General features: G+C 36.1%; 2 protein-coding genes across 6 annotated transcripts in view; both read left to right on the plus strand.

The window, feature by feature from the left end:
* The first annotated feature begins 4,729 nt into the window (after nucleotides 1-4,729).
* Nucleotides 4,730-17,998, plus strand: LOC136834967 (uncharacterized). 5 transcript variants are annotated; one of them, XM_067097911.1, is made up of 7 exons: nucleotides 4,752-4,878; nucleotides 6,240-6,393; nucleotides 8,058-8,224; nucleotides 9,230-9,371; nucleotides 13,124-13,428; nucleotides 17,007-17,303; nucleotides 17,762-17,998. In XM_067097911.1, the coding sequence occupies exons 2-7, from the start codon at nucleotides 6,373-6,375 to the stop codon at nucleotides 17,940-17,942; spliced, it is 1,113 nt and encodes a 370-aa protein (XP_066954012.1). In that variant the 5' UTR covers nucleotides 4,752-4,878; nucleotides 6,240-6,372; the 3' UTR covers nucleotides 17,943-17,998. The 5 variants fall into 5 exon arrangements, with proteins under 5 accessions (XP_066954017.1, XP_066954012.1, XP_066954014.1 ...); XM_067097913.1 differs by having other exon boundaries at nucleotides 4,773-4,878; nucleotides 6,265-6,393; XM_067097912.1 differs by having other exon boundaries at nucleotides 4,778-4,878; nucleotides 6,237-6,393.
* Nucleotides 17,999-24,156: 6,158 nt separating this feature from the next.
* Ras64B (ras-like protein 2) overlaps nucleotides 24,157-26,871 on the plus strand; it is a 109,890-nt gene continuing 107,175 nt past the window's right edge. Inside the window, exon 1 of the mRNA XM_067097921.1 lies at nucleotides 24,157-24,860. Coding sequence (XP_066954022.1) covers nucleotides 24,747-24,860 — 114 coding nt within the window. The 5' untranslated portion in view covers nucleotides 24,157-24,746. The remainder of the gene's footprint in view (nucleotides 24,861-26,871) is intronic.

A 26,871-nucleotide genomic window follows, 5' to 3' on the forward strand; every position in this document is an offset into this window, starting at 1 on the left:
TTCTCCTCTGCTGTTTTCTATCTATTATATCCGCGAAATAGCCTGTATCGAATACTCTATCATCAGATACCGGTATACGCTTTATTTGAATCAAGGTCACATTCGGCAGCTATTTCATAATTAGTCTAATGATGACCTATGAACGGAAGTTGGAAGCCGGTTATGATTTCACTCGTGTATGTACAGTACGTGTGGTAGCAGGATTTCCCGAGGATGGGCTAACGGAATAGGATTAAACTTTGAGATATATTCATAATGCAACCTTGAAAGTGATCCTCGAAATTTTCAGCTTTTAGGGAAAACAGTGTCCGACTCGGGACAGTTAATATAACAATATATTATATAGGATCACATGATGGATAAACCTAGCTACTTCAATCAAATTCTTTTCTGACTTGATTTTTAATTCCCCTGCTAATAATTGTGTGTGTGTGTGTGTGTGTGTGTGTGTGTGTGTGTGTGTGTGTGTGTGTGTGTGTGTGTGTGAGAGAGAGAGAGAGAGAGAGAGAGAGAGAGAGAGAGAGAGAGAGAGAGAGAGAGAAAATCATGTTATCCAGACTTTGCTGGAGGAAGCAACAAGTATTAAGGGTGTAGTGACTATGAATAAAACTTTATGAAATGAGTACTAAATGTGAAAACACATGCATGCAAGAGGTATTAGACAACGCAACAGCTCAGTCGAGTGTTTTTTTTTATCAACAGAATCACGAATGAAAGCTAAATATGTGAAAGGCAGGTTTATGTAAAAAATAAAATCACATAACATGTAAAAAAAAAAGTTCAACATAAAAGAACTACATTCCACAGATATGAAACAATTAAAGTGAAATAAATCTTTGAACACCGAAGTTGGCCTCAAACTGTTTTGTAAACCGAAAAGTTAATTACTTTGAATATTTTTTAAATTGTAAAAGCATCTAAATATATAAAGTATTTCAAATATACTACCTAAACCAATCTTGAAAAGCTTAGTAAGTGGCAAGGAGGTTGATTCATAAATCACTAGGCTATTGGTCAAGTAAGACTAGCAAATTAGCAATAAGAGTTCAGTTCTTACGAACTTCCGGGACGTTATCGCATCTCTTACTACTCTTGTGAGAGGGGTTCGAAATAATGACCATGAAGACAAGTACTGCTACCTTACTGATGTTGTTGTTTCAGATTTAGGTGGCCTTGTGCCAGCACGGGCTCTTGTTCATAGAGCAGTCCGTAACTACTTTATTGATGTTGTTGTTGTTTCAGATTTAGCTGGCCTTGTGCCAGCACGGGCTCTTGCTCATAGAGCAGTCCGTAACTACTTTATTGATGTTGTTGTTGTTTCAGGTTTAGCTGGCCTTGTGCCAGCAAGGGCTTTTGCTCCTAGAGCAGCCAGTAACTCTGTGTTGATGAGTTTGTGAGATGGGTAGGTTACACTTTATTGATGTGGTTGTTTCAGATTTAGCTGGCCTTGTGCCAGCACGGGCTCTTGCTCATAGAGCAGCCCGTAACACTTTATTGATGTTGTTGTTGTTTCAGATTTAGCTGGCCTTGTGCCAGCAAAGGCTCTTGGTCCTAGAGCAGCCCGTTACTCTATGTTGATGAGTCTGTGAGATGGGTAGGTTGCACTTTATTGATGTTGTTGCTGTTTCAGATTTAGCTGGCCTTGTGCCAGCACGGGCTCTTGCCCATAGAGCAGTCCGTAACTACTTTATTGATGTTGTTGTTGTTTCAGATTTAGCTGGCCTTGTGCCAGCACAGGCTCTTGCTCCTAGAGCAGCCCGTAACTCTATGTTGATGAGTCTGTGAGATGGGTAGGTTAGATGAAAACTTTAGATGCATGAAAGTGATTCTGGTGGGGGTGATTTTGAAGTGAAAAGATTGAACAGTCAAGGTTGCAACCTCTTTGAACCCTTATGGTTTACTGTTTTTTTTCCTCAGGTCCTGCTCCACCAAACATTACAAGCCCCGCAGACTCAACTTGTCATATAATGTATACAGTATTGCAGAAACATTTTGAGATTTATACATCGTACAACAGATTAACTGTGAAATCTATGTGGCCACCATAAAGACTTTCCTAGTACAAACCTTAGAGTCCTCCCCTAGCTTTCATTCAACATAAACTAATGTAAATTCAAAAGACTGCTTGCAGTTCAGGAACTAGCCAGACTACCATATGAACACTTTAAAGATCAGTGCAGCGTAAACTATATATCAAGTTTCATTTCTAGTCAAACAACTGAAACATTTAAGGCAGTGTGACCCACCATTCAAAATATCTTGAATTAGCAGTCCCCTCTCTCAGACAGTGTCATATCTGTGGGTCAATAAATTGGGAATAACCAGAAAATTATCTTCAAATGATCAGTGAATATTCTAAAATTGCCTAAAAACACCAAAAAATATTCAACTATTTCTTTCCGTGCTCAAGATGTTTTGGTTTCCCACCAGTAGACAAATAAACATTAAAAAAGCATTAAAAGTTGAAATTAGGGTATCTGCCACTGGTTTTTGTCCTTTGATTATTTCTAATGACATCACTTTGTTTAACATGTGTAAATGTAATAAGGTAAAATCGGTTAACTCTGAGTGGTTTTGAATACTATAATATATGCAGTTATTTTTGAGTTTCAAAGTAAGATTTGATGGATTTATCCCTTTCAATGTTTAAAGGACACAGGCTTTGTTGAATTTGCCTTAAATTGTTGGGCAGTAACAATCTTAAGTTACTTTACATTTAATTATTTTTAACTGATAAAAATACAAAAAGATCCAACTCTCACCCCTGGGATTTTCAAAAAATTATTTTAAATCTTTAAACGGTGGCTACTGTACGCAGTAGTGCTTTTAGCCTGTCTAGCAAAAGTAAATACAACTTTTATATTAAATTAATTGTCAGTTTTATGGTAACCAGCTGATGTTTGATGAGTTTAAATCTGGACTGAACTCACAGGCTTCGATTCCCCGGCTGGCTGAAACAGCTAGAGGAATTTATTTCTGGTGATAGAAATTCATTTCTCGCTATAATGTTTCTGATTCCACAATAGATTGGTCCCGTTGCTAAGTAACCAATTGGTTCTTAAACTATAACCTAATGACAGGAGAGCTGTTAATCAGCTCAGTGGTCTGGTAAAACTAAGGTATACTTAATTTGTGGTAAAGACTACATGAAATTACTACCCTGTCTTATTGTCGCCACCAAACAAGGCGCACACATGAAAAGTTTGTGGCTATAGTGTCCCCCAGCTCTTAACATGGTCCATGTTTAGGTATGGTATTACTACATTATATTAACGTGTCAACCACAAACCTTCAAGAGCACTCTCTGGACTGTGTCCTATGCATGATTAGGTTTAAAAATGGTAATAAAATTTCCCAAAGATGTTTTGGTTTCCCACTAAAGGTCAGCATTAAAAACATTAGAAGTTGAAATTAGGGATGCGTGTTAAAATGACATGTGTAAATAAGAATTCAAATGCCGTTTATGCCAGTTTCAGTCATATCTACCTCGCAGCAATAGCCATGCATTTTAACCAGCTACTTTACATTAATGTAAACTTCATCCAACTAGGGAGGAACATCGAGTCTACTTCATGCAGGGTAAACCGTTATATTAAATTAATCTGTCGCTTTTTAACCACCTGATGCTTGAGGTTTAAATCCCTGATCCAGACTATTCAGTATAAACAGGGGTAGCACCTCTAGTTTCTTCGTAAGTAGATTGACCCTCAAGCTTATTAAACTATAACCTAATGACATTGTTAATTTCATGTTTTGAAGTTATAGGGTAATCAAATCCATTCCTTGATTCACTAAGTTCATGCATGGTTATTTAAAAATGGTAATAAATTTACTTGGTATTTTCTTGTAATCTGTTTAACAGTATAAAAAGTAACGTCCTGCCGGTGATTCTTGCTGAAAATGACAGCAGCTATGATTACCTAGCGTCGTACCTTGCAAGTTTGTGCACTAACGTTACTTTCATTTTAGTGACAGCATACCCTCTGAAGGAATGGAATACAGTATGTGATTTAGGCATAAAGCCAGTGCTAATTTTGCAAATCCCTCAGTGACTGGTAAATAACGTTGTCAAAACAGAATATTCATCATATCAGCTTAGCACTAATATTATGTCAAACAGAATATTCATCATATCAGCTTAAGCACTAAAGTAAATCAGATGACCTGCAAAGTGTAACTAGCAAGCAGCAGTTTTGAAAATTCCTTTCCGATGTTACAGATTCTAATTAGTATTTACTATACCACAGATTAATTTTATTTGGATTTAGAATAATCTACATTTATAACACGTAAACACACACAACCTATACTATCATTAAAGTACTGTAACATTTTGATGAATTAATGATCGTTCAACGGGCAGTTCCAAACTTCAGCTATGATTATGACAAAAAGAAGCATACGTGAAGAATTAATCTTGATTATTAAATTACTCTGAAATTTATATCCAGTTATTTTTAACTACAAAACAATAAGGAAATGAATTGCGGAACTTATCAATATAATTAATACCCATGTCCTCAGCAACACCCGGCCCGACCGATTTTGACAGAGAGGTGTTCGGTTTCCTGTATATTAGGTCTGTTGCAATATGTTTTGGAGATATTCCGGTATTTGTTTATTCATCTGATACGTATTAAAAACAAAAAAATAAGTAGGATATAAGCACAATTGAAGGCAAATTAAAGTACTTGGGCAGTTTTGTGTTTCGAACGTCCAAGGGAAAAGCCTTGCTTTAAACAAACGTCGGTACTCACCATTTGTTTATCAACATTCAACACCTGTGTCAGGCACAGGTTGGACTGGCTGCCGACTTCTGACTGCTTAAAGTGTCGTTGATTAGAAAAACAGACCGCAAATATTTCTCTTAGACTAAAGGTATGTTTGTTAACTTAAATTACAGCTGCTGTTGCAGCAGAATTATCTTAACTCAGATAGCTGCTGTAATAGGACAGTACCCTTTGCTGTACAGGCCTGTGGTTATGTCCCAGAAGGTTTATAGGGCCGGGTTGTCTTAAGCTAGGTATTTCATGGTAGTCGCATATGATGGGTTTAGTTTTGTGGAATTTTATAGGTATTTTTCTTTAAGCATTTATTTGGTATTGGAGTTGTTAGGGTAAAACGGAAGACTACTAGCGCTGCCTGGTTTGGGCCAGTCGCCGACCGCGATTTACTGCCCCTTCTCTATGTTTTTGTTTAAGTCCTTTGTTTATGTTTATGATATTTACTGTCATTTTCTTATGTTTGGTAGAACTATATAGTAGCTCCGCGGCGGCGAGTGCCTTCCAACTTAACTTTTTCTACAGTTTTTGGTTGCTAATTATGAATTTACCATTAATTTTTGGCACTCGAGTGTAATTAACCTGTAATTAACCCCTGAAGTCCATCCAACAAGGGGTTTCCATACGCGATCTTCAGAAGACAGAGCACAGGTATGTCTGTTTCAAACGGTTCATATCCCGTCCGGCAAGTGCATTAGCATGTTAACGTATGGGTAACCCCCCCCCGGGCCAGTACTAAACACAGCGAAGGGACATTCCATTTGGCCGACAGCAAACACATGCACAGCCAGTATAAGAACCCCTAAAAGTGTAGAAAAAACCAGTTGAAAAGGTAAAAACAGGGACGGAGCTAATATATAGAATTACCTTACGTTTTTACATCCATTGCCAAGGGCTGGTACTAAACATGGCTCCCATTTACCCTACATGTAGACTTGTGGTTACTGAACCATAGGGGTGTGATAGCAGTCTTCAGTTTTACTATTTTTATGGTGAGACCTTTAGTCTCCCTTAACATAGTTAGTACAAAACTCTTGCTCACATCTATCATAAATTTTCTGTTACAGGAATATTTATTGTCTTTTGTTTGTTTCACCTTCATTCGAATGCGGCTGGTATTTTAACATGGCACTCATGGGAGTGGTGCTGGTATTAAAGTAAAACTTGACTGAATTTTGACTATTTATCCAGCTATTACTGCCTGCAGTGTTTGTTTATAATAATGTGTCATTAACAGTGCATTTTGATGAGTAAATGAAGAATTAAGATAGGTATTCAAATGTTTTGCAAAATTATGGTATTTTAATCTTAATAGTTTCTATCTAGCTTAAACCAAGAATTGTCAACCTAGCCTAATCCATCCATGTGAAGAAGTTTTAGTCAGGGTATACCCTTCATCCACCTGCTGTTATCTTGTGCTCATGCCAGTCCATCAACTGGTGCTTTTTGCTCCAGTAGGACTCTTCTGCTTCTCCTAAAACAGAAAGATTCCCAGAACTCCCCGTTCAGTGTATCAGCCTAACTCTGCCAACTCTTGCAGTCAGGCATCAAGCGACTTTGACGATCTTTTGAGTCGCACTTCTTCACTCTGATGATCTGCAACTCAGCCATGGTGAGATTATTTCTGGGATTCCATACTGCTGTGTAACTGTAAGCAGAAAAGATACTCCAGAGGTACCTAACCTTATGTCTACTATATTCCTACTATATTCCATTTAAAATGCCCCAGGTCTGGGCACCAAAAAATTATATATTAATGTATATTGTGGATCAGGAACCAGTCCCCCAAATTACTACATCTTTTTCTCTGGAGGCGGTGGCTTGAATGCATCTAAGTACAGTACCAAAGTATGTATAATTATGATTTACTTGAAAAACAATTCACATTATTTTTTTTTTATTTTAACTGAAATCAGCCAAAGGATTTACAACTTTGGGGCTAATCAATTTACCACAGTTATTGCTTCCTACAAGAAAGACTTCCCTAGGGGCCTAGGCCTTCAAGTGGGATTTGACTTTCATCCTTTGTAGCCTAACTCAGTTGACAATTGAGCCCTTGGGGGAGGCATTGGTCTGAGATCTCACACTCAAAACTGACCTCCTACTAGCCTGAGTTGCAACTGTGTATTGGCAAGTTGCATGGCCTGTCATATCTTGTTCAGATACCAGATCATCTTTACCTCATTCTACCTAAGTAATATTGCTTGTAAGTCCCTGGGTACGTTTTTCTTGACACCAGTGGTGGCTGCTCAACAGGTTGTGTAGTCAGAAAGGCACTTGGGTGATTACATAACCAGTAGTAACCCAAGTGCCTTTCAGAGAGTATAAGGCTGGGGTTAAATGGTTGAAATAATTCACTCCCCTTTTCCTTCTCCCGTATTGTTCTCCCTATGCAAGGCTGCAACTCAGGCTGAGTACTTGCTGGATCAAGCTGACACTGGTAGGCTACACAGTCAAGCGTCTGTCTGAGAGCTTCAGCTTATAAAGTATGACTTTCTTAGCTCTCCCTTTTAAGAAAGAGTAGTTGGTGGTAGAGCTGTAATCAGAACTCATCAATTACTACTGACTAGATATTAGCTGCATTCCTACTTGTTTCATCCATTGTAGGGGTCACACTTAGTTCTCTTAATGTTTTTCTATGTGAGTGAGAATCCAGAACTTCTTGCTCAGGCTTAGGGTCCTATTGCTCTGGCATCGCAATGCCAGACAATTAGGAAGTTCACAAGTCATCGTTACCCTGCTCATAGTTGTGCCTGGGAACATGGCATTTCTGGGTGAATACAGCAATCAACTCGACAGTCAGTTGAGAGACTATGCCTGCTTAAGGAGTGAGTCTCCTACATAAGAGGTGCTGGTTTTTTTTTCCGTAGGAACAAGTAAATTTTTAAAAGTAATTTTTATTCTTACTAGGTATACAAACCAGAGCCTTTTATCATAATCCCATCTCAGCCATTCCCCTGTCTTTGGAGAAAAAGTGCTTGGTGACAGCACTAACTCACACATACCACCAGTTAACTACTATGTTACCAAGTTTCAGTGACTGATTCCAGCTCATTCTGAGGAATACTTCTTCTGCATGGAAGGCTCTGGTATGTATACCTAGGAAAAAACCAGTTTATTATAAAAACTTAGGTTTTGAAATCCTATGAGACTACATTAGGTCTTTCCTATAGAACAAAGAATTATTATAACCTGGCAGTTTTTTCTTTAAGTAGCCAACCTTATCATACTACTGTATTTATTAACAATAAACTTTTTTCTGCATTCTCATTACAGGAAATGGCAAAACCTGAGCATGAAGGAGATGACCCATATGCTGAGTTTCTCATAATTGATAGAACTTATCAGCATAAATATGTGATACCATTTTACCTAACATTAATGGATTCTGCCAGTTTCTCAGATTATGAAGTGGATTTCTATTTGAATAAGACTCAGCAAATGTATGTACTAATGTTTAAATATTTGCTTAATTAAAGTCTATTAAGTTATAGCAACCACAAAACATAAAACTATTTTTCCATCAAAATCCCATCAACTGAGGACATACATTTTTCTTTATTTACATTTTTGCAATATCTTACTTGGCTTTGTACAGATAGTAGTAACCAAAAGGGAGGCTCATTTTTTCTTGTGTAGTTCAATTTATAGTAAGAGAATCTATTCTGATCAATTTTTTCCTTTGAATTCCCTTTCCTCGGATATTTCCATGCAATATGTTTGAATTTACTTTTTCTTAAAAGAAGCTAGCAGTAAAGAAATGAAGGTTGGAAGTGATGACTTATAAAATAGAATAAAAGGGAAAACTGTTCAATTAGATTGAGGGGAAGGCCATCTATTGGGTTTTACTTCAAAAATAAAGACTTCTCTTGTTGATGCATTTAAAGTACAGTATGAGATGTTGACAGACAGATTGACTACTTATTGTAACATTGTTTCAAAGAGGATACTCTGTCAAGTCTTGAATATTATGTTCATGTAATTTTAGGGGTCAAAATTTTTTTTGCTGTATTCTTACTGAGACAGAAAAAGATTGGGTTGCAGTTTGAAAGTTTAAAGTAATAATATAGTTAATAAAAATGTAAAGGATTAGACACTACCCTACATACGAATGAGTTATGTTCCGAATGGCTGTTCTTATCTTGAATAGTTCATAAGTTGGTCTTCACATGTACAGTAAAAGTCAATGTAGCACTGTACATTTTTTCATCCTAAAACACAACACAGTACTGTACACTACATACAGTACAGTATTTTATAGAGTAAAGTACTTTATTAATTGTAACTAAAGAGAATAGGTGAGCAGGACAAAATTTGAACTTATGAATAGCAAAGGGGGAGCATTCTGAACACAGTTTTAATTTACGATCACATTTACGATTTCAAAGTTATTGGTGTGATTTCTTTTTCTTATGATATATTTTTAATTGATTCACCATATATTTTAGGTGTGATCATGAATATTCAGCCATGATAAAGGGAATCCCAGAAACCTTTCCACCAGCCACAGGGTTGGACAGAATGGCTTCGTGGAATAAAGCAGCAGAGCAGGCACTTCAGATAATGTCCCGTCGTTGTTACACCGTCAAGGTAATAATTTTTGTCAAGTAACTGATAGTTTTTTAATGCAAAGGATAGAACAAGAAGTCAGCTGGTAGGAAAATGAGTTTGGTTTGTCCCCAAACCCTCTTCAATGAAGGAGTGTTAGGAGTCCTGGAAAGTGAAAGCAGTAATAGTTGAAAGATGTTTTATTAGGAGGAAAGATAATTTTTTACACATAATGGCCATTTGTATTTGTAAAATGTCTGTTGAGTTCAGAGTAAATTTACCATGCATTACACATGATGTAGAATTAAGAGAGGAAATTTGAGATCTTGCATGAAATAAGTTCAGAACCACAGCTTCTCTTTAAAGGTGTATGTACAGGCGCTCCTCTACTTACAAACTTTCAGAGATACAAACAACCTTGATCGTAAATTAAGGTTGCACTTTACTGTGTTATTACTATAATTTGCTTAATGTATTTAATGTATTTAGGTTTTATATATCATTCGTATTAATAAAATACTCTATGAAATGTAGTACAGTACTAGTATTGTGTTTTAGTATGAAAAAACATAAATGGCACTGTACTCATTGACTCTGAGTATATCAAGTTGGAGTCAGGAACAAATCAGGATATGAACACCTGTTCAGAATGTAACTCGTTCGTAAATAGAGAAGAGTCTGTATGTTTTTCAATATTGTATTGGGTTGTTTACAACAGTTATTAGAAAATTCAGTATTGGAAAACTTACTCGAAAATTTGGTCTCCAAAAACAGCCTTGATTATTTATCTTTTTTTTTTTTTTTGTAACCAGGTTGGTGAATGATTTTTATTATTTGTTTTATCCATATCTTATGTTTTTCTTTTTGATGAAGCAGTAAATGTTTTTCTTTTTGATGAAGCAGTAAAATTGAACAAGAACTTTCTTGGTGTAATTTATGCGCACATGTTTTGTTTTTGAAAATACAAACTTTTAACCAAGGAGATTAGATTTATGGAGATGCCCTGATCATACAAACCCTTCACCAATCCATGTGGCCAGGCCAGTCAGTGCCCACTCCCAGAAAGATTGTCAATAAGACCTTTGGAAAGGATTGGCACTTATGGAAATAGATTAACCCCTCTTTGTTTTTTGTTATTTCCTTTTGTTCCGTTTGTTTTCTTTCATGGAAAAATTAGAAAATTTTTCTGAGCCATGCACATTATTTATTTTCAATTAAAGGGAAATAAAGATACATGGATAATATAAAACATACACATAAGTGAAACAACACCGACTCTGTACAATATTTTTAGTAAAACAGGCTGATCTCAGGATAAGGAAAACACAGTAACCTTCCCTTGAGTAAAATTCCAAATGACATTATGAGATTAACAGCTGTTTTTTGTGGAAACTTTCAGCTGTTTGGTCAATAAAGTAAATCCCAAACACCTGGTTATCATATTATACAAATATGAATATATACTATGTCATCACTGTATACAATAAGAATATATACATGCATACAAATGTATGTAATGTGCTGACTGATCATTAAAATTGAAATTACAGGCCACTGAAGTGAATAAGTTTCATATATGTCTGGCGAGACTGCATTTTGTTTTGAGCCAGAATTTTTGCCAAAAACATTTTTGCAGTATAGGAATATTGTACTTTTAAGTGCTTTTCTGTCGTGGCTTTAATAAGCAAAATTACATGATTTTTTATTGATTCGTTGTCATACATGTGATCGGCTATTTTTGAAAAAATATGCTTGTTAGTATAATAGTGCATTAACAGTTTTCTGAAAATCTTACCTGCCGAGACTAATGTCACAGTTTTCATAAAAAAGATACTTTTTTTTTCACATCTTTGCCATATTTTGATGACATCATCCAGGGGTGAACTAGATTTCCCTTACTTTTCAGTCTAATTAAGCACTGCATTCTGCTCTTTGGTTCACCAGTTAGAGCATCAGTGCATGTTTCGCAACACAAAGATTTTTTTAATTTGTACACAAAGAGCCCAGCTATTCAATACACCAACAATAATGTTGGAGCACAGCGGCAGCTGACGAGAACTAGGAACGTGTAATCATCTTCATTCGGTTCTCATGCATACAGTACATTACAGTTGTTAACTATTAACCTGTTCCTACCTGAAGAAGCATTTATTGCCAGTGCAGATGAATTTGCAATATTACTGGAAGTAAGATTATTGTTGCAACCCCCCAGACTTCTGATTTTGCCAAAGAAAAGTTCAATATAATCTTGACTAATTGTATGTCATTAAGATATCTAATTTTGGGTCATCACCACTTATTAAATTATCATATAAAATATTCATCTTTCGGAAAACTGCAAGGCAAACAAAAATAATTCATAGGTTATCCATTGTCAGTACTGAGGATAGCTATCAGTTGTGTATTCAAGACAGTAAGAAACAAAATTCTTGATATTTCATAAATGTAGCAAATAATCATTTTTTTTAATGCTAATAGTAATGACGTTCCTAACATAATTCCAGGTCATTAGTACCCACCGATGAAAGGTAACAGATGAATTTGTAGTCTTGTTAAATTTTTGCATACATCCGCAAGCAGCAAATAAGCGGCATTTTTATGAAGAGTAAATGCTAGTTGGCCTGCACAACTTCTTACAATAAAGCCCTGATACTAACGGAGTTACAAATGGTCACAAATAAGCGAGATACTATTAATCCAGGAAGTCAGAAATGTCAAAAAATTGTCAAATTTGACTTCACTTAATCTGGGTCAAGGCATCTCCATAAATCTAACCTCCATTATCACAGATTGTCAAAGTTTTAATTTGAAAATTTAAAAGAGTATTGTACCATAAATGTAGGTAAAACTACCCACTAAACAACTTCAGAGCAGTTTTAAATCAAAACGAGAAAAAAAGTGGATTGGTGATGATGATTATAATTATTCTTTAATTTTTAGTACAGTAATGTGGGAATTTTAAGATGTGCAGTGCTCATGTGTGTATGAGAGTGCAACCTGGTGAAACAGAGAGGTATGAAAAATTAAATTTAAAGTCCTCAGGAACTAATGAGCAATTTTGAGAACATATTTCAAAACGGCTGTCATTGACACTCCTAATGTGAAACATTTGGAAGTAAATTCAGTCTCTTTGATTTCCAGATCATTGGAAGTAAATTCAGTCTCTTTGATTTCCAGATCACATTCAGACTGCCCATTGTTTCATTTAACTTTTTTTAGTCTTTCCATATGTGCCAAAGTGCTTTTAGTGCAACTGCGAGGCTTTCCTCCTGTTACACCTTTCAAACCTTTTACTGTCAGTTTCCATTTCAGTGCTGAATGACCTCATAGGTCCCAGTGCTTGGCCTTTGGCCTAAATTCTATATTCAACTCAGCTCAACTCAGTGTTTTTTGAAACATTTGTAACTTTGGTTTTAATCATGACTGTGCCTTAAACCTTAGAATTTTGTTCAGAGTAGGAATGTTTTGTGTTTGAAACACTGCTTTTTTTTTCTTATCTAAAAGTTGTTGAATGATATCTCATATTATTAGCTTATTTGGACAGCCATTTCCTTGTTAATTCCAATGAACTGAATACATTGAGGCCTAGTTTTCGTAGACCTAATCTGCTTACCTGCTATAATCATTTAATTTTTAGAAGAGATTAGAGAGACTGGATTATTCTTAAACATTTTAGCCTTGCTTTTTATTTTAATAATCTTGCTGAATAATGTAATATTTTTAGTATGCGGTTTTCGTTTTAAGTCCAAGATTTCATAGAATCAGCCTGAATGTATGGTGTTCTCTCTTTACAGTATAGATCACATCAAGCCGAGATTACATTACGAGATATCTTTAAAGATCTTATTGCCCCAGCTGTACCTCCAGTAAGTCAGTTGTCTACAAATAATGTTCTAAGTCATAGCATTAAGATAGAAGATGGGCAGCTGCATAAAGCTCAAGCTGGCCAACAGGAAATATCTGAACCCTTGCAACATCCAGGAATGATGGCAATTGTTTCATCAGGTCCCGATACCTTTGGAAGTAAGATGTTGAAAAAGATGGGCTGGGATGGTGGTGGCCTTGGTAAAGATGGTGAAGGCATTACAGAACCTATTAGGTGAGTTTGTCTTGTTAATACTGTGCAAGAAAAAGTGCTCTATTATATTTAGAGCACCCTGGGTTGTTCGTACAGTTGTCAGGTGGTTTTTATTGTTTTATTTATTGTCTTGTATTTGCTGAAGCATTGTTTCCATATGTTAGGTGGATTTCAGTAAAACATAAGTGAATGTCTGAGCATTTTTGTTGGCAGATGTGTAATATTAAGTAAAATTACCCACAGTATGTGCTGGAGATATGATTCTAGATGTAGCATATGGGTACAGTTATTTGTAATGTAGCGGAGCACAGTAATGTAAAGTGTATTTATAGCACATACTTTGCAGTTGAGGTAACCATCAATAAATGTAATGTACGAGTATACTTATCTGTTTTATCATAGCCACAGCAATCGGGTAATGCCCCAGTTCTTGGTCTGAGGTGTCCCTAGACACATTGTCATTTGTCTTCCAGACAGAAGAGTGTTTGTTTGTTCATGAGCTGCCTGGATCTGCCTGTAGGAATCAATCATCCTCTTCACTGTTCATGTCTCTGTAGTAATGTACATGGTTCCATAAGTCTCCCAATTTTTAGTGATCAAAAAAAGTATTAACTTATCAGTTTTTCCCTTATTATCATGGCTAAACACTCACCTTTTTCACCTCCTTCACTTTTTCTAAGCAAATTTGTGTATGTGTAACGTTTGGCACATTAGGAAGTGTCAACTTATTTTCATAATTTTTCATGCTGTAAAGTTTGTCCTCATTAGTGTTTTGCTTAATTCAGTAATTTCCAACATTTTTATAGCTAATTGGCTTTATAATACTGTATACAGTAAACCCCACGTATTCACGGGGATGCGTACTGCACACCCCCCCCCCTGTGAATAGCTAAATCCTCAAATACTTAAAACCCCTCTAAAAATACTTAGAACTGCCTATTTTGATAGTTTAAACACAAAAAAAAACCTCCAAAAATGCTTATACCTGAGTATTTTAATAGTTCTATCACAAAAAGTGCATTTAGTCATGAAAATATGAAAATACACTACAGTAATTAGTGAATATTTCTCAGTGAATAACACCACGAATGGGCAAATTTTCCGCAAATCACGTGGTAGATACATTCCACAGAGAAATCCGAGAATATGAGAGTCTGCGAATAGTGAGAACGCAAATACGGGGGTTTTACTGTAGTACTAATAAATGGTAGCTTACCACCCAAAGACCAGTTTTGTTTATGTGAGAAATAGTAATTTGTAGTTTTTTTTACTTTGCCTTATCTATCAGTGTTTGGTATTATCTTCTCTGACAAAATATACTAACCTTTGTCTTTTATGTATGAGTACAGTATTCTTGTCTCTGAGCTGAATTTGGTCATTGAGCTTGTTAAAAAGATGGTTAAAGGAGTGACTGAGGTAGGGCTCGTACCTGCCCACTCAACTGTCTCTGTACCTTTACTTTTCAAGAGTTACCTTTGAGTTGACATGTCTCCACTATGGTTCTGTTGCTCATAGAATTTTGACTTCTGGTTGTTGAGCTTTTGCCAGTGTTCTTTTGTTTGTTTCAACGCTGTTTGTATTGTGTGCTTAAACATTTCTGCTCTTGGAGTGTCAGGTTTGATACAAGACTAATGTAGATAAACTAGGTGTAAGTGTGTTGTTTTCATTAGATTTTTATCACTCATAAACATTGATTCTTATATTTTTTGTTCCTTTTGCAGTGGCCCACCTTGTTAGGTTCCACCTCCAAGGTGGGGTGTGAACTCTCCGCAGCCTATTCAGGTATGAGAGAGCCCTTGAGTGAGGCCTCAGATTCAGATCTTGCCCTCAAAACTTGCTCTGTTAGCCATAGCCTTGATATAGTGCTATGACAAGTCGCATGCCCTCTGTATGTTATCTGGTTCTCAGAAAGTTGGGATTCCTTTGGTTTTTATTCATGAGTTTATGGCAAACACAGTCACTGACAAGAGATTTAAGAGTTTCAGTCCATTCCTTCCAAGAATTTGTTAGTAGTGAGCTGGATGTGATGTTTTCATGCCAAGTGTGAGCTTTGTAGCACTGCCTAAGAGAACTTGACCTCTTAGGCTAGAGTATTGCAGTCTTATATAGTACTAGCAGGCAGAAGGGGGTGTTCAGAATACATTTTCCTTCTGGTTTCATGAAGTGATCAAGCGAACTCTCAGTTTGTCTTGTGAGAAAGAAGTTTGAGTCCAGGTGAGAGTTTGCAAACAAGGCCATTGCCTGTCACTAGACGTATGGAGAACTTTCCAGACAGTAATGAGGGCAAATGTCTGGCAGCAACAGACTACTTTTATCCCCCACTACCCTATTTGATGTCGCCCACAAGTCCTTGTACCCTTATCCTCAGGACCTGTGGTTCTGTAATCTCCAAGTCCCTATCAAAGAAGAAAAAAAGCATCTTGCCCAAGGCACTTGGATGGCATAAGGCTGTAGGTTGAATAGGTGAACAACTGCCTCTCCCTTCTTCCTTTCTTCTCCCTTTGCAAGGCAGCAGTCAGGACAAGTATGTGCTGTCCTGGCAGATTTCACAACAAGGCCTTTATGCCTTAGAGTTTGGGCTCATAAGGTGTCACTCCCTTAACTCTTTTCTAACAAGGGGTTGGGAGCTAGCTGAGCTATTATCTGAGCTGCTTATTATGTTATTGACCCAGATACTAGCTGCCTTTTAACATGTGCTACCCTTAAGTTCGGGTGCATCACACACTGGCTTAGGGCTTATCGATCTTGCATCTCTATGGCAGATTACATAGGAGATTACAGGAGCCATTGCTCAAAGTTGTGACCAGGAGCATGGCATTTCCGTGTGAAGATTCAACTGGCCAGTCAGGTAGGAGGCTATCCTCTCACCTAGTAATATGTTAATATTTTTAGGAATATTTGAAAGTATGGTATTTGTGGATTTGTGAAAGTTTTTAGCTTTGATTTTGTAAAAAATTATGAAAAGTTTATTGTTTTGTGGTCAGTATGAAAGTTTTTTTTAAATAATTGTGATTTTTTACATTGTAATTTGAGTGTTATGGAAGATTTTGGTTTGTTTTTGAGTTTTGTGAATGTTTTTCTTTTATTTTGTGAAATTAGTGACAGCACATGCATTCATTATTTGTACCATGGTTTTTAGGTGGTCATTGGGTGGAAGTGTGTACCATGTTCTTTTCAGAATTTCTGTATTCCTTTGTTTTTTGTATAATTTGTGCAGAGTTTGCATTTTATGAGAATTTATAAAATGTGTTTTCATTGCCTATTTGGGAGTTTGCAAAAGTTGATGCTTTGTACTTACGAGTGGAAAAATTAAGCTTCCTCTGTGAATAAGTAAAGTTTTCCTTTTTTATTTTTGTTAATTTATCCAAGTTTTTTTGTATTTATAAACATTTATGCATTGTTTTTATGAGAATTTGTGTAGGCTTTACATGGTTTTTGTAAGTTGTTCTATGGGTTCTTACTGAAAGCTGAGGCTAATTAAAAATGGATCGGTGTATATCATAAACTCATTATATTGTGGCTGCTCTTTCCCATTTTAGATTTTTCTTTCTGGGCCTTTTTATTTTTAATTCTGGTAACTCTGACACTCGTCTTTTCAGATCATCGCTCGTTGCTGGCCGCTTTGGCTTTGGGCATTTGAAACGTAAAGAGATAGAAAAGCCTGTTGAACAGGTTGGGCAGCCAAAAGAGCCACCTATTGCTGGTAAAAAAAAGAAGCAGAAAAAAGTACTAGGAGAGCAACCTCATCAACCCCCACTCTCAATGAAGAAGGTAACAGACGAGAGGTTTATCCACCGGGTCCGTTTAGTAATCCAAGACTTCATTGAAAATTCAGAGAATGAGGATCTGATATTTTCCTCAAAACTCACGAGCTTACAAAGAAAATTAATTCACGAGTGAGTACTATTTTCATTTATCTGTTTAATTTATCATTCTTACATTTAGCCTACTTAAACTAAGTTTTAACATATTTATTTTTAACTGTCAAATTAAATTTAGATGGTTGATGAAGATGCAGTAGGATGCAAGCAGACAACCATTTCAGTTCTTTCCCATTTTGAGAAAGGATTCTTAAACTGAGATTGAAAGCCAACTTGCAAGGAAGGCTTGCCAAAATTGGAGTTAGGGCAATCAACCAGTCTGTAAATGGAAAGTATTGATAAAAAAGTAAGTACTGTACAGTATTAAATTTTCCTTGATCCTGGGCTATGTGGCAAGATGCTGAGCCATTGCAATGTGTGCTTGTTTTCTTTTGTTGATCCATTTTGAGCTGTAATAGTTTTAACAGTGTAATTACATATGCAATGACAATTGCTCATTAATGAATATTAATTCATTATTTTCATCTTAACAGCTTGGCTCCAGGGTACAACCTGACTAGCATCAGTTTTGGCTACAAGAGTAATCGACACTTAGTACTATTTCGAGCTCACTGTGTAGATGAGTTTTTAGAGAGATGCATAAAAAAAGCAAAGGGAAATATACTCATGAATTTTCAAGTTATACCTCCTTCAGTCTCAAAAGGCATGTCTTGACTCCTTCTGTTTTCAAGATCTTATTATGTAATACTTAATAAACTTGTACTAATGTATTTGTGAAGTATTTGTGAATGTACCTTATTGATAGTTTTTTATGTTTTCTCATAGTCCCATTTTGGAAATTGAAGGTGTATTTTAGTAACATCAGAAAAGATTAGAACTATTTGGACAGTTTAGTATTGCAAAAGTAGAACTGTATTGAATTATGCTATTTATGGATCAGGGGTTTCCAGGGGATTGCTCCCTGATACCCAGCACGGGCTCTTCTTGGCCTAGTGCTGCTGCTTGGGGTTCTTATAGATAGGAAGGTTGGTTGGTCTTTGTCATGTTCCTTGTCTTCAGATAGGGGATTACCACTTACTCCTTTGGATGCTGAGTTAGCGGCCTACTGGTCCAGTGAGCATTTTCTAGTATGGTGTGCTACTCCTTCTATGGTGAAGGGGCCATCTCAGTCTGGTATGGAGACTAAGGTACTGGAGGATTCCTTTGTATTGGATTTATACAAGACTGAGCTTCAGAGACACTTCTGTGAGATCAGTGGGTTCATTCATGAGGGCAATGAGGAGACTTGTTGGTAACCCATAAACCTTTGGTCTTAATAAGAGCAAACTGTTGTTGGCTGCCCATGTGGTGCTGGAAGAGGCGGAGTCTCTGGGTGCTGATATGGAAAATTTGCTTCCCTCCACCAGGTCTTTGAGGAGTCGCAATTCCTCTAGCATGCCAGAGGATTAGGCAACTTGTTCCTTGCAGGTAGACCTATCAGTATGGCATGATTTGTGAGGGAAAGAATCTCTCTTTCTTCCTCTGAATCAGTAGCCATGGAATTGGTTGCTATGGCCACCCTCTGCTCTGCCTGGTGGGTGAACCCCTGTTTCAGCACGTTGATGGACTCCACTGTGTCCAGTTCCTCTTCATAGGAGGACATAGGAAAGTTCCATGGGTTTTTGGTGCCGTTCTGCAAACCTGTCAGCTAGCCTTATGGTAAAGAAGCACAGTGCCACTCATGACCTTATTTCCATGCTAGGGTGCAACCAGCTGCATAACTGGTTGATGCTGAACTCCCTGCTCTTTTTACAGAGATAGGTCGAGGCAATGGCAACGAAAAGGCTGACTGACAATTAGGGTGCACAGCTGGCCTTTGGGACAGCTTTACCATAGGCTTAGGGGTTGAGAAGAATCATTTTTACTCTAAAAACCTGATTAGTTGCTCACAGGCTGAATGCCTTCTCAGCCATTTTTTCCTTGCTCTCAAGCTCAGGCCTGAAAGTCAGGTAAGAGGAAGAAGAGGGGGTGGGAATGCTGAGTTGTAGTTAGTCTTTCCTCTGCTGCAAGTTGAGAGAGCCCAGGGTAATCTCAATCCTCCTTTGGGATTGTTAAGGACTAGCCGTCAAGGACCACCACAAACCCATAACTCTTGAGTCAATCTGATTTGTGGCGTACCCACAAAAAGACACATAAGAAATTTTTGCTGAATTCTGCACTGAGCAATAGCTACAGGTGAACTGAGACTGCTCCTCTTGCCCCATAGGGGTTTAGTGCCATCAGTGCACCTTCAGCCCCTAGCTGCAACCTCTTTTATTCCCTTTACTGTACCCCCGTTCACATTCTCTTTCTTCCATCTGACTTTCCACCCGCTCTAACAATTGTTTCACAGTGCAACTGCGAGGTTTTCCTCTTGTTACACCTTAAAAACCTTCTTACTGTCGATTTCCTTTTCATCTCTGACCGACCTCATAGGTCCCAGAACTTGACTTTTGGTCGAAATTCTATACGTATTCTATTCTATTCTTTTCTATTCTTTACCAGTACTCCTGTCTCAGCTGGGAACTGCACACATGTGATATTTAATTTCATACATGCACCAGCTGGTTATGCTGCTCTGCTGAGCACCGAATTGATGGACAACAAATGAGGGCTTTAATTCTCCAAAAACCGAACTGCCCTAGTTGAGAACCGTTTAGGTACCGAGGCACCACTGCATTAAAATTGCAGTCTTATTTTCCATGCTACAGAAAATGAAGAAAGCAACATTGCAGAAATAAAGAAATATAACTTAAGGATAATTTTATGAGAATAATTCCTTCAGAGACAAATATATAAAAAAAAAAGTCACACCTTGGTAACAAATTTAATGACGTTAATTCCTTCAAGAGACAAATACAGTATATGAAATAAAAAATCATATGTTGATCACAAATTTTATGAAAATAATTCCTTCAAGAGACAAATATATAAAATAAAAATTCACACTAGTAACATTTGATGAAAATGATTCCTTCAAGAGACAAATATATGAAATAAAAAGTGTCACAGTGAAATTTCCGCTTGCGTGTACATTGCACTCTCAAGTATTGAAAGTTAAATCTCAATTTCTAACCAGAGTTAAAGGAGGCAAGATGATAAAAAGAGAAATATAAACTTCTAGAAGTTATTTCGTTCTGTTGTATCTGGAGCGAAACTCGAAAACACTCTGGTATGTAATTTCCATCTGTTTATTTATGATGATTATTATAGTGGCTGTACAGTAACAGCAACTTTGCCAAAGTCCTTGTGATGTTTTTCCAGGACGCCATAAAGAAGAAACGAACCTGGAGTTGGAGAATATCTTTGATGTTTCTAAAATTTCTAATACTATTCCCCTTGCTTTTTAATACATTTTTATCAATTAATTTGTTTTTCATTTTTTAATAAGTGAGATCTCTTCTTTCTGTATTTCCCTTTACCTCCTCGTACTACTTCCTAATGAACACTGTATTCTTCAGAAGCTTGAATTTCAAGTCGATGGCCCTTGTGGCCTTGCTCCATATGAATAGGGTTCATCTTATGAACAATAATAATAATAATAATAATAATAGTATAATGCCATCAAGTGAACCAATCAATAAACTTTTGTTTTATTAAGGAACTATGGAATTCTCTTGCAGTTCCAATCAATTCTAATTGTTAATGAGTTGTTTTTGACTAAGAGTTTAGACCCCACTATTTATCTGTACTCACCCATGTTATTGGCTTATTAGGCCTCTTTGTAACCCATTTCCTTGCAAATCAGACTCATGCATTATATTGGAAGGTCTAGGCACTGATTTTTGAGATGAGGTTGCTAACCTCATGCCCATGTCTCCACTGATGGTCACTCAAGCTCTTGTAACAAAGGGTCTGGCACCCAAGGTGGTCACCTAGGTTTTAAATTTGTATTTATTTCCCTTTTGGTCTTGAATTAATGCTTATCCCCTTTGTTTATTCACAGACATATATAGATATATTTATAATATATATATATATATATATATATATATATATATATATATATATATATATATATATATATATATAATGTATATATATATATATATATATATATATTTTATATATATATATATATATATATATATATATATATATATATATATATATATATATATATATATATATATATATATATATATTCGAGGTTTACGACGCTTTCAAATATATTCATCAGAAATTATTTCCTGGCTTACGGACGCATATATATCCGACGGAAGAAATATGGCCCCAAAATGGCAGAATAATCATAATTTGAAGGTTTTTTTGATGTAAAACTCAATAATAATGTTTACATCGTTTTCAATGCACCCAGAGCATTAAAAGTAAGGTTTTCTTATGATTTTTGACGATTTTCGACGATGTTCCGACTTACGACGATTTTAGATTCTGTTACGACGCCGCAATTCCAAGTTTATGACATATATATATATTTATCAAATATATTCATCATAAATTATTATATATATATACAGGTTTTTCACAACGACATTTTCATCAGAAATTATTTCCCGGTTGACAACGATGTTCCAGGGTTACGACACATCGCGCCAATCTGTCAGAAGAAATATGGCTCCAAAATAGCAGAATATTCAAAATTTGGAGTTTTTTTATGAAAAACTCAATAAAAATGTAGTTTACATCGTTTTCAATACACCTAAAGCATTAAAACTAAGATTTTCTTAGGATTTTTGACGATTTTTGATGATTTTTCGTTTCATGACGCGGCGTAAAAACAGAACCCCGTCATACACAGGACTGCCTGTATATATATATATATATTTATATATATATATACTGTATATATATATATATATATATATATATATATATATATATATATATATATATATATATATATATATATATATATATATATATATATATATATATATATATATATAATGCTTATCCCCTTCATTTATTCACAGACATATATATCACACACACACAAAAAATCCGCAAATAGGTGAAGCTGCGAACAGGTGGGGTCCACTGTATATATATATATATATATATATATATATATATATATATATATATATATATATATATATATATATATATAATATATAATGGCACTAATAAACACAAAATGGCATAACAGAGAATACTGATAATTTGTGGCATAGAGAAAGCAGAAATAACTATATGGGGGCCTGTACAGATTGATTGATACCAGATGTTCGCACCATCTCCCCAACGCCTGTGTAGAAGTGGCGAGTTGTGCATCTCGTACGTACAACATATGTGGTCAGCACTTTTAGTGAATCTATTACTAAAGGTCAGAAGTTAATCAAAATAAGAACGCCTGAGAGCCTTCCCAAGTCTGTTAACACTTCGGTGCCATTAAAATCTGTAACGAACATTGAACTAAATTTAAAGAGAAAGTTAACGTGAACATAAATGGGAAGAAACTTGGAAAATTATACTAAGGGTGGCCAAATTCTTGCTCTCAAGACTCTTGAACCAGAAGGCAGTGAGAAGTCAGGCACCAAAGGACTGTTGAACCAGAAGGCAGTGACCATAACCATGCCCCTAGACACCAAAAGTTTTGGTGTGCCCAAAGACTAAGTGAGAATTCTAAGTCCCTGTGGAGTGATGACTGTGACCGTAACCATGCCCCTGGACTGATTTGTGAACTTATAAAGTTTTGGTGTGCCCAAAGACTAAGTGAGAATTCTAAGTCCTTGTGGAGTGACGACTGTGACCATAACCATGCCCCTAGACTGATTTGTGAACTTATAAAGTTTTGGTGTGCCCAAAGACTAAGTGAGAATTCTGAGTCCCTGTGGAGTGACGACTGTGACCATAACCATGCCCCTAGACTGATTTGTGAACTTATAAAGTTTTGGTGTGCCCAAAGATTAAGTGAGAATTCTAAGTCCAAGTCGCGCTTATAGAATATTTCAAAGTGCAAAGATAAAGTCTCAGTCGTTACCACTACCCAAGATAACAGGTGGAAGAATTTATAACTTTTAAGACACTAATAAATTTAGAAAGGGAAACTTTATTTAATTTAGAACCAAGATTTTTATAACACTTTGCCTCTACCAAGATAGCTGACATCTGAGCACGATAAGTTGAGCCCAGGAGAAAACTACACCGCAAGCAAGTTTGTTCCTACGTATGTGAAAGCCTACAGTGCAACAGATATAGCTTTCCAAAGACTAAAATCTGTTATTATATATATATATATATATATATATATATATATATATATATATATATATTATATATATTGTGTGTGCTTAATTTATGTCATTGAAGGTTTCAAACTTTAGTGACGAAGTAAAAATCGTTTGTTCAAGAATTTTTGCGAATTAATTTTGGTACAAAAGAAAAATAGTACACTGAAATGGATATTAAGATATCCAAATGACGGGATCCAATAACGGAAAGGCTGTGTTCCAATTATACCAAGCTGAAAGAATAAAACAAGAGTAATTCTAAACAACGTAGGTTTATTTTTGTTGCAGATATTATTGTAAGCGCTCCCACAATTTTGTGGTATTTTGTTACCTCTCCTGATTTCGGAGTGACACGAGAGAGAGAGTGTGTGTGATTGTCTATTCGCTTAAATTCTGTAATACATTTTGTGTGATTGTCTATTAGCTTAAATTCTGTAATACATTTTAAAAAGTTCAATGATGATTGAATGTATAAAAAAATTATGAACAAGTAAGTATAACGAACGCCTTTCGAAGACTGGAGAAGAAAATGCGAGGTCTCAGTTATCAATATAATGGTTGTTCACTGTAATATCAAGCACATACGGTCAGTCATAAAGAACTAAGATGCTCTCGAATGACCTTTATACATTGCCAATTAGGTAGGCAAGTCATAGGTTTTTACCCGTCATTCTTGCTGTCAACGATCTTCTAGTAGGAGTGAGTAAATCCTCGCCAGTGTGAAGACTCCAGTTCAGTAACGGGTATTCAACTGAAAACAAGCAGAACTTTCTGAAAATATATTTCGTAAACATTTTAGCCAGGTCGGAATTCATCTTTGGCTTGGTAATTGCTGCCACGGTAATTTGCCTGCTCTTCTCGAGCAATATGCGGGCTCTCGCAGTACATACGGTGTGTACTTACTTCAGGAAAATACAAAATGAATACAGGTGTTGAATGGGGAGCAGCGCCAGACGTGTCATAGTATGCGCTTTGCCCGTTCACGGGCGACTATGGTTGCCAGTTGCCAACTATTAACTTTCTTTTCAACAGAGGAACAACTAGAGAGTGGTTATAAACGCCGGCTGGATGATAAAATGATAGCTTACAATGAATTAATTAAATAAAACTGATTTCTTTATATGTACGTGTGTATGTACAGACTACAGACATGCCCAGCATTATTCTCCGAAGGAACCAGAGAGCAACGAGCTTCGTTCGTCGCTGCCTGTGTGTGTGTGTCAGTCAATTCAGTGTTGTTCTGACAGTGGAGTTGTAAGGTTGTGTCCTCTCGTTCTCCCGGAGTACATCATATTCTTTTTTTAACATGGGAAGGAAGAGCCCTAAGAAGGATCCTCATCCAGTCGTACAAAACTATAAGATAGTGGTGGTCGGAGGCGGCGGCGTAGGGAAATCTGCCATAACCATTCAATTCATTCAGGTGAGTTTCGAGAAAAAAGGAAAGTTGTGGGTTGGTGACTGGTAAACTGTGTGGACTGGCTGTTGTCTGCCCTGGGCAGAATGGCTTCTTTTTTTTTCTTCTTCTTCTATAAGAATTCCTTTTACCCGAGTTATCTTCTGGATTTACCCTAGGGACTTAAATCTCAAAATCAATCTGTTCGTAACTGTTGTTAGCTTTTGGCCAGCCCACAGATTTTCGAAATGTCGATTTTAACATTTTTTTTCGTAGTCGGCTGAAACTGGTATGAAAGTTCATTAAAATTATTAATATTTCTTTAGATTTATCCCTTTTTCGGTCGTTCTATGGGTCGGGATTAACGCGGGTTAACGTCGGTGATTGTTTTCATTACAGGAAAAAAAAGTTTACTTATATTAAATAATAAATTTAAATCATAGGCCTATTTCAAAACGTATAAGGGTGTGCCGGTGCCAAAATGTTTTTATGTTCTGTAAATATGGAATTTTAAGTTTGTTGTATTTCTTCAAACAGAGACTCCAAGATTACCCAGATTTTTATGTTAAGGAGATACAAATAAAGGCATAGTATGTCTATTAGGCTAAGGCTAACCGCCATTATAGCTTGTTACCTCTAAATATTGAGTAACATGGGCCGTTTAAATTTTAATTATTGTATACTTATATATATATATATATATATATATATATATATATATATATATATATATATATATATATATATATATATACAGTATATATATATATTTATATATATTGAATGTTCGCAGCGTTATAACAGGTTATCGATGGATATTTTGGCATATTATTGGGCAATTTTTACAATAGGCTACCACGGGTATCCTTTTTTCTTGGACGATACCAACTCAGGTCAGTTTCTTCCATTTTAGGACTAAAATCCCTGCTCTCTCTCTCTCTCTCTCTCTCTCTCTCTCTCTCTCTCTCTCTCTCTCTCTCTCTCTCTCTCTCTCTCTCTGCCACTACGGCCCATTCTCATGAATCAAAAGGGTAGTTTATGCGATTATGCAGACTTAAAGGAGTTCACATTTGTCTTAAAGCTAGATACAGGTTAATGCAGCTGTTTAGCAGGTTACGTGATGATGACTGTATAATCATTTATCGGAAACAAATTTTGTCATGAAATAGAGTCGGAAGATTTTTGCTGGCGTTGAATTAGACAGTGGTATGCCTTTCATGACAGTCTTTTTTTGTGTGTGTGGGGTGTAAATTACACTTTTGTTTCGTCACTGTAACAGTAGGGAAAATAGCCTTGATATTTAGCGGTGTGTCAGAATATAAAAATATTTATTTTAAAATAATTGAGAATATAAAATTAACTGGCTTTTCGTTATAGAGGAAAGTGTTTGTGCTTTTAGGGGAAAGTTTGTATGTTAATAGGGACGCTTAGAATTACTGATATAGCGTACGGAAAATAAGCCTAAATCTCCGTAAAAACATTAATCGTAAATCTAAAAAATTAAAAGTAAAGGGTCCCCGCTGTAGCCCATTTTATGAATAACCAGTTAATTAGATAAAAGCCACACAAATATAAGAAACTATTAGGCCTATATGTAATGGTCACTTCACATATAAGCCTAAATAAATCTGTGTGAGAATTCTTTAAGCTCTCTTGACACTGACAAAGATTCCATATGGAGGAGCAAGAAGAGAGAGAGAGAGAGAGAGAGAGAGAGAGAGAGAGATAGATTAATGTTAATAAGGTAGTTTAGTAATTTGTTTTGAAATTTCTTTATATACATATATATGATAGATAGATGTAAAAGAGCTTTCAAGCCAAAACACTAAACCAACGTATTTGCATATTTCTCTCTCTCTCTCTCTCTCTCTCTCTCTCTCTCTCTCTCTCTCTCTCTCTCTCTCTCTCGATTCCACCATGTGTGTATGCATGATATATATATATATATATATATATATATATATATATATATATTAATATATATATATATTGAATTAATACTTCCCAAGTATACTTCTGTGTATTCTTCTCTTTGGAA

The sequence above is a fragment of the Macrobrachium rosenbergii genome, chromosome 54, assembly GCF_040412425.1.
Source record: "Macrobrachium rosenbergii isolate ZJJX-2024 chromosome 54, ASM4041242v1, whole genome shotgun sequence".
Taxonomy (NCBI): domain Eukaryota; kingdom Metazoa; phylum Arthropoda; class Malacostraca; order Decapoda; family Palaemonidae; genus Macrobrachium; species Macrobrachium rosenbergii.

Bases quoted from the DNA above. Each gene is read 5' to 3' on its own strand.
- LOC136834967 (XM_067097911.1), top strand. From the start codon at position 6,373: ATGATCTGCAACTCAGCCATG. The intron at 8,225-9,229 runs GTATGTACTAAT...CATATATTTTAG, and splicing joins TTGAATAAGACTCAGCAAAT to GTGTGATCATGAATATTCAG. The intron at 13,429-17,006 runs GTGAGTTTGTCT...TCGTCTTTTCAG, and splicing joins GGCATTACAGAACCTATTAG to ATCATCGCTCGTTGCTGGCC.